This window comes from Myotis myotis, unplaced genomic scaffold (genome assembly GCF_014108235.1).
Source record: "Myotis myotis isolate mMyoMyo1 unplaced genomic scaffold, mMyoMyo1.p scaffold_m19_p_2, whole genome shotgun sequence".
NCBI classification, from domain to species: domain Eukaryota; kingdom Metazoa; phylum Chordata; class Mammalia; order Chiroptera; family Vespertilionidae; genus Myotis; species Myotis myotis.
In genome coordinates this window covers 136,046,583-136,062,086 of record NW_023416324.1, presented here as the reverse complement: position 1 = coordinate 136,062,086, position 15,504 = coordinate 136,046,583, and the positions used below count along the sequence as shown (strand labels likewise).

The window sequence follows — 15,504 nt, the reverse complement described above, 5'->3', positions numbered from 1 at the left end:
GCTGTTCTGCTAGGGCTTCAGATAGGTGAGACTTTTCTCAAACTGCCTTGAGCCACATCACAATAGATATCCACATGTTTTTTGTGCATATTTACACCTGTGTACTTTGTTAATATAATACAAATGTGCTGGTATATTAAATCTTTGTGTGTTTTTTCAAAGAGTAAGTCCTCTGGGAGCATTTTGTCTACAATATCCATTGAATTCACATGGTTTAATATTTAGGAAAAGTAAAAACTTATATAACATGTAAATATCAAGGATGATCACTATAACTGCTGCAAGAAGTACCTGAATTCGTGTATATCTGTATCACTGACATATCATACTCACATATCCCAAATGAGTTGCTTTGTCTTGCTCTCATGCTATTATATAGCTATAATTAGTATTTTATTCCTACTTTAGAATTCCATAACTAAATCATAATTAATGTGACACTTGAATAAGAATCATTAGAAATGAATTTATCCATGTAACCATAACTGAAAAGTTTCTATATAATATACAGGTGGACCAAACATTTACAGTTGTTCATATGGAAAATAATACAAGAATAAACTTGTGTACTCAACTAAACCTACTTTTGCCCTATCCTGTATATAGAATATATCATTCATTATACCTTATTGGAAAAAGGTCAACACAAATGACACAAGTAATGCAAAAGAGTAACACTGAAAGACTGTAAGAATTAATGTTGAAATATTTGCAAATGATTAAAGCAAATTAACTGAAGTTGCAATTGAGAATGAAAAGGTATATGTGTGGGGATATGGGGCATATGGGAACTCTGCTATTCCACTCAGTTTTGCTATGAACCTAAAACTGCTCTTAAATAAAAACTTCTTTTTAAAAAGTCAAGATGTGAGTAGTGGTTTCACTCAGATTCATAAGTACCTCTCCACCATAAATAGAAGTAGTAATTGTGTGTAAACCCGTCCCCAAATATTAACATTATTATTGTAATGCTGTGTGTGGGTATTAAATACCGTACATGCCAGCAAATTTCCCCAAACAGGATTTAAGTGTAATTAATGTTCTCAAAGGAAAATATAATGTCACTTTCCCTGCTGATGCTAAACAAGTTTTCTGTTCTATTTGAATTCTGTAGCACTCATTATCTATGTCATGCGCCAGGGAAGAAAATCAGGAATGATAAATACGACTCTTAACACAGGTCTTGCTTTCTCTGGTGGTAGTAACAAGAAGCAGCTGCTATACCATGCCAACTTTGAATATTTTTATTTTTTATTTTAAAGAGAGAGGAAGGGAGAGAAGCATCAATTTGTTGTTCCACTCATTTATGCACTCACTGGTTGATTCTTCTATGTGCTCTGACCAGGGATTGAACCTTCAACCTTAGTGTATTGGGACGATGCTCTGACCAACAGCTACGGACCAGGGCCCTGTGCTAACTCCTAAAATAAGGGGTACTGGGTAGTGTTACCATGCTGAAATGGATAAGAATTATGATAACAGTCACCTCTTGTCACACATGAAGTTATTTTTATTCCTATGGTGGTTTGTTTGCTTCATACAGAGCCATTAGAAAACCAGGGATCTTCCAGAGGAAGGGCAGTGTCAAATAATCTGGAAGTCATGTGTAAGACAGGAAAATAGGGCAAGTATGGGAGCAAAGAAACCAAGATATTGGTAGTACGCTGCATGCATGAATTTATATGGTAACTAATTAGCAGGAATGGAATAGAAATAACAGGAATTCAGTGGCTGAATCAATGATGGAAGAAGTAGAAGCATCCTGGATGACTAGGGATTTACTAGTAGACCTAGGTACCTGGAAGAATGGTAGATCCTGAAGAGCCACCCATCCCACCCCCCAAAATTGACAGATATATACAGGGTAACCTTTAAAGTTTAAAAACCTCCAGCCGGAATTTAGGTAAGTAGGAGATAGTGATTGAAAGTTCATTGAGCTAGTTTTCAAGGGGAACAGATATTTGAAAGAATGGAGTCATAATGAAATCCAATTATGTAATGGTAAGTATTGGAAAGGGAGTCGATAAACTTTTGCTGCTTTTGTCTGTTTCCACATCTGTGGAATGAGATTGATATGTATCTGAACTTGTGTGGTTTTATAGTTCATGAAGTAGAATACACTGTACCAAGAACTTTAATGTGATGCCTAATCTACTAAAATAATAGTTAACGTAACTAAGAGGTTAAAGGAAATGGAATGTTTGAAGAGAAAAGGGAATGTAAGACAGGCAGGACAAAAGCAAACACTAAAATGACATAAGTATATCTAACTAGAGACCTGGTGCATAAAAATTTGTGCACTGGGGGGAGGGGGGGGCCCTCAGCCCGGCCTGTGCCCTCTCACAGCCTGGGAGCCCTCGGGGGATGTCCACTTGCCAGCGGGGAGCAGGCCTAAGCTGCAGTCAGACATCCTTAGCACTGCTGAGGAGGTGAGGAGGTGGGAGAGGCTCCCGCCACCACTGCTGTGCTGGCAGCCGTCAGCCTGGCTTGTGGCTTAGCAGAGCTCCCCCTATGGGAGCACACAGACCACCAGGGAGCAGCTCCTGCATTGAGCATCTGCCCCCTGGTAGTCGGTGTGTGTCATAGTGACCAGTCATCCCCAGTCGTTTTGCTGTTAGGGTCAATTTGCATATTACCCTTTTATTATATACTAGAGGCCTGGTGCACAAAAATTTGTGCACTCGGGGGGGAGGGGGGGTCCCTCAGCCTGGCCTGTGCCCTCTCGCAGTCTGGGACCCCTCGGGAGATAACGACCTGCTGGCTTAGGCCTGCTCCCGGTTGGCAGAGGGCAGGCCCAATCCCTAGGTGCAGCCCCTGGTCGGGCTCAGAGCAGGGCCAATTGGGGAGTTGGGGCGCCTTCCCCTATCATGCACAGAGCAGGGCAGATTGGGAGGTTGCGATGCCACCCTCAGTCATGCTCAGGGTAGGGCCGATTGGGGTTTGGGGCACCGCCCCCTGTCACACTCAAGGCAGGGTCGATGGGGAGGTTGCGGCGCCACCCTCAGTCAGGCACAGAGCAGGGCCAATCGGGGTTGGGGCACTGCCCCCTGTCACTCACAGAGCAGGGCCCATCAGGGGGGTTGGGGCTCTGTACCCTGTCACGCACAGAGCAGGGCCAATCAGGGGGTTGGGGCGCTGCCCCCGTCACACACAGAGCAGGGCCCATCAGGGGGTTGGGGCGCTGCCCCCGTCACACACAGAGCAGGGCCCATCAGGGGGTTGGGGCGCTTCCCCCGTCACACACAGATCAGGGCCAATCAGGGGGTTGGGGCACTTCCCCCGTCACACACAGAGCAGGGCCCATCAGGGGGTTGGGGCACCGCCCTCTATCACCCACAGAGCAGGGCCGATCAGGGGGTTGGGGCGCCGCCACTCTCACACTCAGAGCAGGGCCAATGGGGAGGTTATGGCTCTATCCTGTCACTCACAGAGCAGGGTCCGTGGCGGGGGGTGGGGGTGGGGGCGCGCCGCACCCTGTCACACACAGAGCAGGGCCCGTGGGGGGGGTTGGGGAGCTCCCCCCTATCAGGCACAGAGCAGGGCTGATCAGGGGGTTGGGTCGCCTTCCCCTGTCACAAACAGAGCAGGGTGGATAGGGAGGTTGTGGCCCCGCCCCCTGTCACACACAGAGCTGCAGGGCGATCAGGGGGTTTGGGCGCTGCCCCCTGTCACGCTTATCCCGGTGCCGGGAGGCCTCGCAGCTCCGCTGATCCCGGTGCTGGGAGGCATATTACCCTTTTACTATATAGAATAGAGGCCTGGTGCAAGGTTGGGTGCCTGCTGGTTTGCCCTGAAGGGTGTCCTGGATCAGGGTGGGGGTCCCCACTGGGGTGCCTGGCCAGTCTGGGTGAGGGGCTGAGGGCTGTTTTCAGACTGTGGGTGACTGAAGCGCCCAACTGCTCCTTTTTTTCTTTTTTCTTTTTTTTATTCTAGGCCAGCTTTAGCTTGAGGCTTGGCTCCAGCTCTTAGGCCTCCGCGGCTGAAAGTAGGTTTCTGGCCTTTGCTTACAACGTTGCGAATCTGCTGGCTGAAGTCCGGCGGTATTTGTTACAGAGTGTCTTAAACTGTCCGCTCAGAGGCCTGCAGCCGCAGGCGGGGAACGTTGGTTTCCTCCGTCACTGAGGCAACCAAGCCTCATGTTAGTTTCAAGCTGCCTGGCTGCCGGCCGCCATCTTGGCTGACAGTTAATTTGCATATCTCACTGATTAGCCAATGAAAAGGGTAGCGGTCGTACACCAATTACCATGTTTCTCTTTTATTAGTGTAGAGGATTTTTATATAGGATAGAAGCCTGGTGCATGGGTGGGGGCCAACTTGTTTGCCCTGAAGGGTGTCCCAGATCAGGGTGGGGGTCCCGCTGGGGTGCTTGGCCAGCCTAGGTGAGGGGCTGAGGGCCGTTTTTGGCCACACCCCCTTCAGGGTGAGGGTCCCCACTGGGGTGCCTGGCTAGCCTGGGTGAGGGGCTGATGGCTGTTTGCAGGCTAGCCAAGCCCCCCCAGTGGGACCCTCACCCCATGAGGGTGTGGCCAGCCTGGGTGAGGGGATGAGGGCTGTTTTCAGGCTGGCCACGGCCAAGGGCTGGAAGCAGGTATCTGGAATTTATTTATCTTCTATAATTGAAACTTTATAGCCTTGAGCGGAGCTCAGTGCTGGCAGGGCAGGCGGGAAGCTTTGCTTCCTCCATTGCCGGGGCAACCCAAGCCTCCTGCACACTCCAGCTCTGTGGCCACCACCATCTTAGTTGGGTTAATTTGCATATTTGCTCCTGATTGTCTGGTGGACATGACTTGTGGGTGTAGCAGAGGTATGGTCAATTTGCATGTTTCTCTTTTATTAGATTAGATTATATTTTTAATTGGACTAAATATCCCTATGAAAAGACAAAGATTGGCAGCCTGGATAAGAGACACACCTTAAATATAAAAATATTAAGTTGAGCCCTAGCTGGTTTGGCTCAGTGGATAGAGCGTCAGCCTGTGGACAGAAGGGTCCCAGGTTTGATTCCAATCAAGGGCACATGCCAGAGTTTCGGGCTCAGTCCCCAGGGTGAGGTGTGCAGGAGGCAGCTGGATCAATGATTCTCTCTCATCATTAATGTTTCTATCTCTCCCTCTCTCTCTCTGAGATCAATAAAAAAAATTTTTTAAATTATTTATATACACTGAGTGGCCAGATTATTATGTCCATCTGACATTCTTAGGCCAATTAGGTATAATTTCACGCTGAAGTTGCTAGAGGGCCACACAATTATAAATAGGGAAGCAGGTTGTTTACCACGATAGTAGAAGTGATTTTTTTCTGAAAATATGGGTAAACAATGCAATTTAACAGCCTTTGAACGTGGGATATATTTGAATGTGAGTGGCCAGATTATTATGACCACCCCATCAGTACTTCGTTGGGCCACCTTTTGCCTTCAATACTGAGGCGATTCTTTTTGGCATTGACTCCGCGAGATGTTGAAAGGTGATGCGAGGAATCTGACACCATGCCTGATGAATAGTACTGTCCAGTTCTGTAAGATTTGATGGTTGTGGAACCAGCTGCCTGATGGCTCTTTTAACTTCGTCCCACAAATGCTCAATTGGATTGAGATCTGGTGATTGTGGGGGCCACCTAAGCAAGGTAAAGTCTCCCTCATGTTCTTGAAACCACTCCTGCACAATATGAGCACCGTGGCATGGCGCATTGTCTTGTTGGAAGAAGCCATCTCCATTGGGATACGCCATCAACATGATAGGATGAACTTGATCAGCAATGATACTTAGGTATGTTGTGTTATTCAAACATTGTTCCACACGAATTAAAGGGCCCAAATCATGCCAGGAAAACATGCCCCCAACCATAACACTGCCCCCAGCAACTTGAAGGGTTGTACTCATACATGTGGGGTGCCTGATTTCATGCTGTTTCCACCAAATTCTCACTCTGCCATCTGCATGATGCAACTGGAAACGTGATTCATTGGACCACATGACTTTTTTCCAGTGCTGGACTGTCCAATCCTTGTGTTCCTGTGCAAATTGGAGACGTTTTATCTTGGTAACTGCAGACAGCAAAGGTGTTCGAACAGGCCTTCGGCTTCTATATCCCATATGCTGTAGTGTACGGCTAAATTGCCTACAAACATCAGGTGGTCATAATAATCTGGCCACTCAGTATATATATAACCCATGTTCAAAGGCTGTTAAATCGCGTTGTTTAGCCATATTTTCAGAAAAAAATCACTTTGTCGTGGTAAACAACCTGCTTCCCTATTTATAATGGTCTGGCCTTCTAGCAACTTCAGCGTGAAATTATAGCTAATTTGCCTATAAACGTCAGGTGGTCATAATAATCTGGCCACTCAGTGTGTGTATATATATATATATATATATATATAATGTTGAAAGCATAAGGATTGGAAAATGTACCACATGAATACCTAAAAAGCTGATGTAGTATTTTAATTTTAGTCAAAGTAGACTTGAAGCCAAGAGCATTACCAAGGGCACTTCATTTTATCCTATCATAATGACAAAAGTTTCACCCTACCAAGAATGCATAATTCTACATTATATGCACCTAATAACAGCTTCAAGATATATAAAGCACAGTAGGAGGTGTGCAGGAGGCAGCTGATCAATGTTTCTCATCAATGCTTCTCACTCTCTATCCCTCTCCCTTCCTCTCTGTAAAAAACCAATAAAATATATATTTTTAAAAAGATATATAAAGCAAAAATTGCCAGAATTAAAAGGGTAAATAGGCCAATCCACATTTATACAGGGATAGTTTAATAAACTACTCTTTGTAATTGATAGAACAAGTTAGAACAAGCAGACAGGAAGGGAGAAGGAGAAATAGAAACATCAATGATGAGAATCATCAATCCATCAGCTGCCTCCTGCACATCCCCCACTGGGGATCGAGCCCACAACCTGGTCATGTGTCCTGACCAGAATCGAACTGTGACTTCCTGGTTCATTGGCTGAAGCTCAACCACTGAGAGCCATACTGGCTAGGCTGCAATTGGACATTTTAGATAGTATATCATGGCAACAATGGGTACTGGTCCCCTGCCCCTTCCCCTCCCAAGGCCAGGTTATTGTTATTTGCTTGTTTGGCGACAAGCTGAATTATTTCAGTGAAGTCTATTTCCCCTTCTACTGTGTAAGCCTCAGATGTTTCCCACAGGGTGGTGCAGCTGTAAGTATGCTTAGTTACCCTGGGATGACAATGATTTTTTAAAAAAATATATTTTATTGATTTTTTACAGAGAGGAAGGGAGAGGGATAGAGGGTTAGAAACATCGATGAGATAGAAACATTGATTCAGCTGCCTCATGCACGCCCCCTACTGGGGATGTGCCCGCAACCCAGGTACATACCCTTGACCGGAATCGAACCTGGGACCCTTCAGTCTGCAGGCCGACGCTCCATCCACTGAGCCAAACCTGTTACGGCGACAATGATTTTGATAGTGCTTTCTTCCTCTCTTTCCATGATCCCACCCAGCTACTAAAAACCACTAATTGCTGGCTAATTGCTAAATTATTTTGAATAACACCCTGGGATTAGATTATTAGGACAATAAGTTACAAACTAGTCAATATAATCACATTGTGGTTCCTTTGAAAAAATAATGTCTGCCCAGCAGGCAGGCTCAGTGGTTGATCATCGAGCTATGAACCAAGAGGTTATGGTTTGATTCCCAGTCAGGGCACATTCCCGGGTTGTGGGCTCAATCCCCAGTAGGGGGCGTGCGAGGCAGTCAATCAATGGTTCTCGCTAATCATTGATGTTTCTCTCTTCCTCTCTGAAATCAACAAAAAAATATTTTTTAATAATAATTTCTGAGATCAATATGTGTTCTGATTCCAGGAGGGCTCCTCCCATCTGTTTCATTTCCTGGTTCTGTCCTACACACTAACAGGCCTTCAGCTTATCATGTATCTTGAATCTCCTCCCAATTGCCTCTCACCTTAACCTCCACTGAGCTCGAGAGTGCCCCTTAGGCTTCCATGTCTTCAGACTCCATTGCAAATAAAGTCAGTCTTTGGGAAGAGATTAGGAGCTCTCTGTTCTACAGTCTGCTCCTCTCTCCTGGCAAAGTCTCTGAGCCAGGGTTCTGAATCTGGAGGTGGGGACATTGGCAAGTTTCTGAGTGACACACTACTCTGCAAACCGAACATTTGGTAGAAGGGATGGCAGCAGCCTGAGGTCCTCTCAGCTTGGAACCACCTCCTCATGGACAGACACAAGGGTGGTCAAGGCCTGTCTTCTCAGCTCACTTTGCCCAAATAAGAACCTCTGTTGGACAAGTGGGGGTTGGAGGGCAGAAGGGAGTTAACCTCTCAACCGCACTTACCCAGGCCTTATCTCAGAGCAGAAGCTTCTGTCCCTTCAGGGTGAGCCACCCACTGATTCACCAACCAGGAAACTCTCTGAGCCTCGTAAGTTTTTGTTGAGGTTTCCTTTCATGAGCATGACTGATTGGATTAATGCATTAGTGATCACACTGATTGAGTTCAATCTCCAGCCACTCTCTCCACTCCCCTGGAGGCTGGGGGCAGTGGTTGCCTAAGTTCAAACCTCTTATTCACATGGTTGGTTTTTTGGCAATAAGCCCCCCACCCTGAAGCTATCTACCCCACCATGTGTAGCTGATTTTCACTCTGTGATTGGAAAAAAGACAAGGAGGCCACTATTACATTTTTTAACATTGTACTAGACATCCAATACAGAGCAATAAGGCAAGCTAGAATTGAAATAGGAGAAATACGTCATTATTTGTAGATGACATAATTAGGTAAGTAGACAATCCAAACTATTTAAATTAATAAGGGAATTTTGCAAAGTTGTTGATGGGTCTTATTTTCAATCATAGAAAAAATTTAAATATTTCACCATTTAGAATGTTTTTAAAAAAAATTCTCACCCGGGAATATTTTTCCATTGATTTCTAGAGAGTGGAAGAGAGAGGGAAAGTCAGAGAGACACATTGATTGGTTGACTCCTGCATGTGCCCTGACCAAGGGGAAGCCTGCAACTGCCGTATGTGCCCTTGACCGAAATCGAACCTGGAACCGTTTGGTCCACAGGCTGATGCTCTATACATTGAGCCAAACTAGCTAACACAGTTAATTCATTTCCATTGACACATACACATCAGTGACAGCAAGGATACAAACTGCTTAGCAGCAGCAGTAGTAACAAATTATTTTTAATAATGTATTTTTATTGATTTGAGAGAGGAAGGGATAGAAACATCGATGAGAAACAATCATTGATTGGCTGCCTCCTGAACGATGCCCCCTACTGGGGATTGAGCCCACAACCCAGGCATGTGCCCTTGACCAGAATCAAACCCGGGACCCTTCAGTCCACAGGCCAACGCTCAATCCACTGATCCAAACCAGCTAGGGCAGTAACAAGCAAATTTAACCAGGGGATACCCACACAGTTTGGGGAAAGTCATCTGACAACAAAGCATTTCTAAAAAGAAATCCTTATAAATATGATAATATAAAACTGTATTTTTGGAAATTTAACACTGATTTCTACATGCAATTTATGTAATTCTACACATTTGAATTATCCAAAGTTGGCAGTCACACTAAATTTTGTGATTAGATTATGTTTAAGAGCAAGAAGAAGTTTTAGTATTATGTGCTCCCCAAATGGTTCTTTTTTCATGTGTTCAATTCCTCTTCCCTTTAAAAAATAGATTAACTTGGTAACAGATAAAATAACAGCAACTGATTTATGAATTGAAAATAGTGACCAGCTCAACTCCAAAGCTTATGCTTTTAAACAAGATTCAACATCTTTTATTTACATGTTTATGACATACATCAATGGCCATGTACAATTAACTAAATCTAATAACAATGGTGGGAATGAAACATAAAAGACACAATTTCAAATTTTAGGTTGAAATACATTTTCACTAACCAAAAGATACAATAAACAAACAGCCATCATAAGAGTTATAGATTGTGTGTCAATTCACTTAAAACTGACAGCCACACAACTATTGAAATAATGGGAAATTTGCGAATACAAATATTACATATACAAGTATAATGCATGCATGGCATCACATTAATTCTTTATCTATGAAGCCATTTTTAAAGTGAACTGGATAAGTATCTTAATATATGTACATCAAGGCACATTATTTTCCTGTGCTTTAGGAATGATTTACATATGATTTGCTTATAATCTTAATTTTATACCTTATATTAGCTTTTAATACTTAAATGTTTGATTTTAACAATTATAGCTTGAGTGGTAGCTTCCCAGAGGAGAGAAATGGTTATTTTGAAAATCAGAAAATAAAAAAATAAGATAGCTTAAGGTGGGAATTTAAAAATCAAAAACACAAATTAATTTAAATCTCAGGTAACTTTTTATAATAATATACTTTCAAAAATTTGGTGGACCATAATTACTTTAAGTAGTAGTATACTATAATGAGAACGGAATTGAAGACTTTTCAATATTCTGAAGTTATTGTACAATTAATTATATGATATCCACAGGACCACCATAGATGCCCACATTGTTATCCTATTTCTAAATTGCAATTTTTCAACAAAATTGAACAATTAAACATGATACCAAAAAAAAACAAAAACAAAAGGGGGGGGGCGGGGAAGAAAACAACAAACAAAAGAAAACATGATACAAAAGCTGCAAACAAACCAAACCTAGTTTTAACTTGTTCATTTTTCAGCAAAAGAATTAGTTTTTTTCCACACCCCACCCCCGCCCATGTATTGTTATCCAGGAGAAATTTTTTTATCAACAGAGCTTAATAACAGTATTCTTTGTTTTATGGTCTTTTACTTGCCTTGAAGAGAGAGTATAGTAAGGCTTTAATAGGCATTTCATGCATTTTAATGGCATATTTAAAATTAGCTATTCATTTAAAGGTGCCCCAAATAGATAAGTATACTGTGCAAACTTGATTACAATATGTAACTCATTAAGTGCTTTAAAATAAAATAAAGAATCCCTGACTTATAAGGGCTTAAAATAAATAGTAAATCAAGAATCACAGATTTGAAGCATTTAAAAAATGTAATATACTTATTCATCTGACTAAAATGCTTTATATTAGAATTTTAAATCTATAAAAAGGCAAATGAAATCACAAATCTTCTATATTTTGAGAACAAAAGAGAAGAAAAGCTTACTGGTGCAGCCTTTTAAACTCAAAGTATATAACAATGTCAAAATGCAAATGAAACTGTACAGTTTTTCATTTACTATAATCCTTTACACACATTAATTCATAAAATGTATACCATAATAAACCACTGCCATCAAACAGATATTTTCAATTTCTTTACAGTAAATGGACTTTAGCTGGACAAACCAATCAGAAATGTTAAAACATCATCAAACAGCCCAGAATCTTCACATACAAAATCTAGGTAGAGAGTCACATAGTATTGTAAACAAATGTTCTGTGAGTTCAGTATACATGAGATGTCACTTTTTAAAATTTCCATTACTATATTCCTTCTGCTTCTGAAATATGTGCCACCTCTACTTCAACAGTTTGAATAGCTTCTGCAACTTCAGATAACTTCTGTCCTTGCTGTTGTGCTAACACATAATTAACCACCTGCATAATACTTTGGTCAGAGAGTGTAGATACAGATGGATACTCTTCAGTAGCTGCAACGGCTTCAAGAGCTTCCATAGTTTCTCCTGTCACTACCACGGTCTCAAGTTCTTGAGGATCACTGCTTTCCTGTTCATGAATGTCTGCTGTTACGATGCTAACAGCATGCTCCACTTGAGTTCCTTGGTTATGAAACTGAAGGGTATCCTTTTCCAGCATAATTTTGCAAGGCACATAATCTCTGTGGAATTTGGTCATATGTTTTCGGAGTGTCCGAGCATCTATGTAGGCTTCGCTGCACACAGGGCAAACATAGGGCCGTTCACCAGTATGTGTTCTGACATGGCGTTTTAGAGATCGGGCATCAGCCCAAGCCACTCCACATGTTAAGCACTCAAATGGCTTAACTCCTATTAAAAAAAAAAGAGAAGAGATGGTGTCTGTGTGGTGAGGTGTGCAAGTACCAAAATATATTAAAGTTGCCTAATAAATAATGCTTTTATTAAAATACAGTAGTCCATAAGTCTTTCTATCTTAACTATGGCAATTTTTTTTTTTAATATATTTTATTGATTTTTTACAGAGAGGAAGGGAGAGAGATAGAGAGTCAGAAACATCGATGAGAGAGAAACATCGATCAGCTGCCTCCTGCACATCTCCCACCGGGGATATGCCCGCAACCCAGGCACATGCCCCTGACCGGAACCGAACCCGGGACCCTCCAGTCCGCAGGCCGACGCTCTATCCACTGAGCCAAACCGGTTTCGGCAACTATGGCAATTTTTAAAAAAATATATTTTATTGATATTTTACAGAGAGGAAGGGAGAGGGATAGAGAGTTAGAAACATCAATGAGAGAAACATCGATCAGCTGCCTCCTGCACACTCCCTACTGGGGATGTGCCCGCAACCAAGGTACATGCCCTTGACCGGAATTGAACCTGAGACCCTTGAGTCCGCAGGCTGACGCTCTATCCACTGAGCCAAACCGGTTAGGGTGGCAATTTTTAATTTAGGACCTAATGGTTCACCTTAGAATAAACGAGATTCTGTAAAATAATCTCTCTCAGAAGTGCACATGGATAGAAGTTACTGAGAGGCAATTCTGAGTTTCTATGCAAAGTCTGACTTGACCTTCACAGCAATCCTATAATCCTAGAATAAGAAAACAGAGGCATGGCTCAGTGGTTGAGCATCGACCTATGAACCAGGAGGGCACATGCCCGGGTTGTGGGTGCAGGAGGCAGCCAATCAATGATTTTCTCTCATCATTGAGCTTCTATATTTAAAAAAAGAGCCCTAACCAGTTTGGCTCAGTGGATAGAGCGTCAGCCTGCGGACTCAATGGTCCCAAGTTTGATTCCGGTCAAGGGCATGTACCTTGGTTGCGGGCACATACCCGGTAGGGGGTGTGCAGGAGGCAGCTGATCGATGTTTCTCACTCATTGATGTTTCTAACTCTCTATTCCTCTCCCTTCCTCTCCGTAAAAAATCAGTAAAATATATATTTTTTTTTAAAAGAAAAGAAAACAGGCTCCAAGTAGCCCATGAAAATGTTGATAAAGAATATTAAGCTATGTTAGATACTCAGGTTTAGAATCACCTCTATCACTTGAAAAAAACTATGATATGGAATACATCTCTTACCAAGGAAGGTGAGGTAATAAATGAGAGGATTGATAAAAGGAGTATCAGTATTGGATTGTCTTTTATTCTCTATATATTTATCTATATTATATAGCTATATAGTTACCTTCATGATTGTTCATGTGTCTCCTATACTCTCTCAGTTGAGTGAATTTTCTTCCACATCTTTCACACACCCGTTCTAGGTTTTGCTTTGCTCTTCCTTTTTTCCCATGGGTAGCTTTCTTTACATGCCTTCTGAACAATGCTTTTTCATAAAATTCTTTGCCACATATATTACATCTAAAATAGGGGGGGGGGGATTAAAAGCATCAGCATCCATAAGAATTAATCCAAGTATAGGTGTGTGAAAAAAAATTATATATATTTCTGATCCTCCTCAGATTTACTCACCTGTAAGGTTCAGTGACAGAATGAGATTTCACATGGGAATACCAATCTTTCTTCCAACTATAGCACTTATCACAATATTGGCACTGGAATGGCTTCACACCAAGATGTTTGTTCATGTGCTGACGAAGATCTCTAGCTTCAAAGAAACTTTTTTCACATCTGCAATAATAAAATTCAATCACCCAACTGGATCATATTATTCTTTTAAAACAAGCTTCCAAGAATTTAGTATATTCTTGGGTTTCTAGAACTCCACAAGATGATCCCAATTTAAGACAAAAGAGTTCACTAGTACTCCAACCCTGTAATAAGGCCGCAGGATGTTAAGTTTTTTTGGCCCTACCTAGAAACTTTTAGAAAGAATCATGCAGACCTCCCAAAGGTTACTAGAGAGGACATATGCTTTTTGTCTCCTCCTCAGTCCCATCTGATCTCCTTCTTTACCATCTCCCATTCTCTCTCCATGTGTTGGGAGTAGCCCTCACATTAGCTATAAGGATGGAGCAACTGACTCAGCCTGTCAACTGGAGGAAAAATGCTTTGGGGAATAGGGACTTGAAAAACTCTCACGTATTCCTGGGAATCTAGAAGTCCACACACTTTCTCAGGGCTGTGCACACACTCAGGAAAGACCTGAAAAGGCCCTAAGCTCTCACCTCTGGTTGACTCAGCAAGCCAAGACACAGTTGTGAACTGCCTGACTGAGTGCTGAAGGCATTCTGTCATTAGAAAGTGGAATGCTGCCCGGCTGGTGTGGCTCAGTGGTTGAGCATCAACCCATAAACCAGGATATCACAGTTCAATTCCTGGTCAGGGCACACGCCCGGGTTATGGGCTTGATCCCTAGTAAGGAGTGTGCAGGAGCCAATGATCAATAATGTTTCTCTCTCATCAATGCTTCTATCTCTCTATCTTTCTCACTTCCTCTCTCTCTAAAAATCAATAAAAACATATTTTTAAAAAAGAAAGTGGCAATGCTTGCACAACACTGTGAATATACTAGAAGCCACTGAATTATACACTTTAAAGTGATGAATTTTGTGTTACATGAATTTTACCTCAATTAAAAAAAACAATTTCAGGTGGTTTTGGGAAAATCAAGAGAGGCAGAAAGAAAAGGAGTCTAAAAGGAAGGATGACTAGCAGAGGGCCCAGCACTTTGAGAAACTCTGGCTGCCCCAGGGATCATTCTTCCCTACAGACCACATGGTGCCAGGTACTGTATTTGAAGACTCTCTTTAAGTCCTGTATATTTATTTTGTGGTGGAAGGTCAGGTTCTAATGTCCTGGTCCTTGGACTGGTGTCAAGCACCAGGCCATTCCCCCAGGCCTGCTGCTCACTCGAGCCGCCAGCTTCAACGGGCACCAGTCCATGTCCAGCTCCAGCTGACCCATGTGGATGCCCACAGCACAGGCCCAGAGCAGGCCAGGGGCCAGATCGATGCCCACGCCTGTGGTTACACCCCCACCCACAGGCAGCCCAGCAGGAAGAAGCCAGAGGCAGCTTTGCAACCCATGCCACTCTGCATGAAGGATCACCCCGATGCTGGATGCCAGGAGGCCATTTAGAAACCAGGAGAGGAAGGCTGTCTCATGTGCCTTCTGGAGTACCCAGGTGCCTATGGTCCAGCTTGGACACGGGATGGCAGGAGGGGCGTAGTCCCTACGCCGGGGGCCCTGACTTGGGGGGAGGCCCCCTGGACCTCTGGCTCCAGGGCTGCGGCAGCAGTGACCCCCATAAGCCAGGTGGGCAGCCTAAGTCATCTTAAATGGGGATTTGCATGGTATGTGATTTATATCTAAATAAAACTTTTAAAAATAATAAGTAGAAATATCTAGGCAAAAAAG

At 42.9% G+C, this 15,504-nt stretch overlaps 1 protein-coding gene across 3 annotated transcripts in view; it reads right to left on the bottom strand.

The window, feature by feature from the left end:
- Positions 1 to 9,782: 9,782 nt before the first annotated feature.
- Positions 9,783 to 15,504, bottom strand: part of ZBTB11 (zinc finger and BTB domain containing 11) — a 33,408-nt gene continuing 27,686 nt past the window's right edge. For all 3 annotated transcript variants that reach the window (XM_036347351.1, XM_036347350.1, XM_036347352.1), the window contains 3 exons: positions 13,657 to 13,815; positions 13,370 to 13,545; positions 9,783 to 12,026 (listed from right to left, as the gene is read on the bottom strand). In XM_036347351.1, coding sequence (XP_036203244.1) covers positions 11,503 to 12,026; positions 13,370 to 13,545; positions 13,657 to 13,815 — 859 coding nt within the window. In that variant the 3' untranslated portion in view covers positions 9,783 to 11,502. The remainder of the gene's footprint in view (positions 12,027 to 13,369; positions 13,546 to 13,656; positions 13,816 to 15,504) is intronic.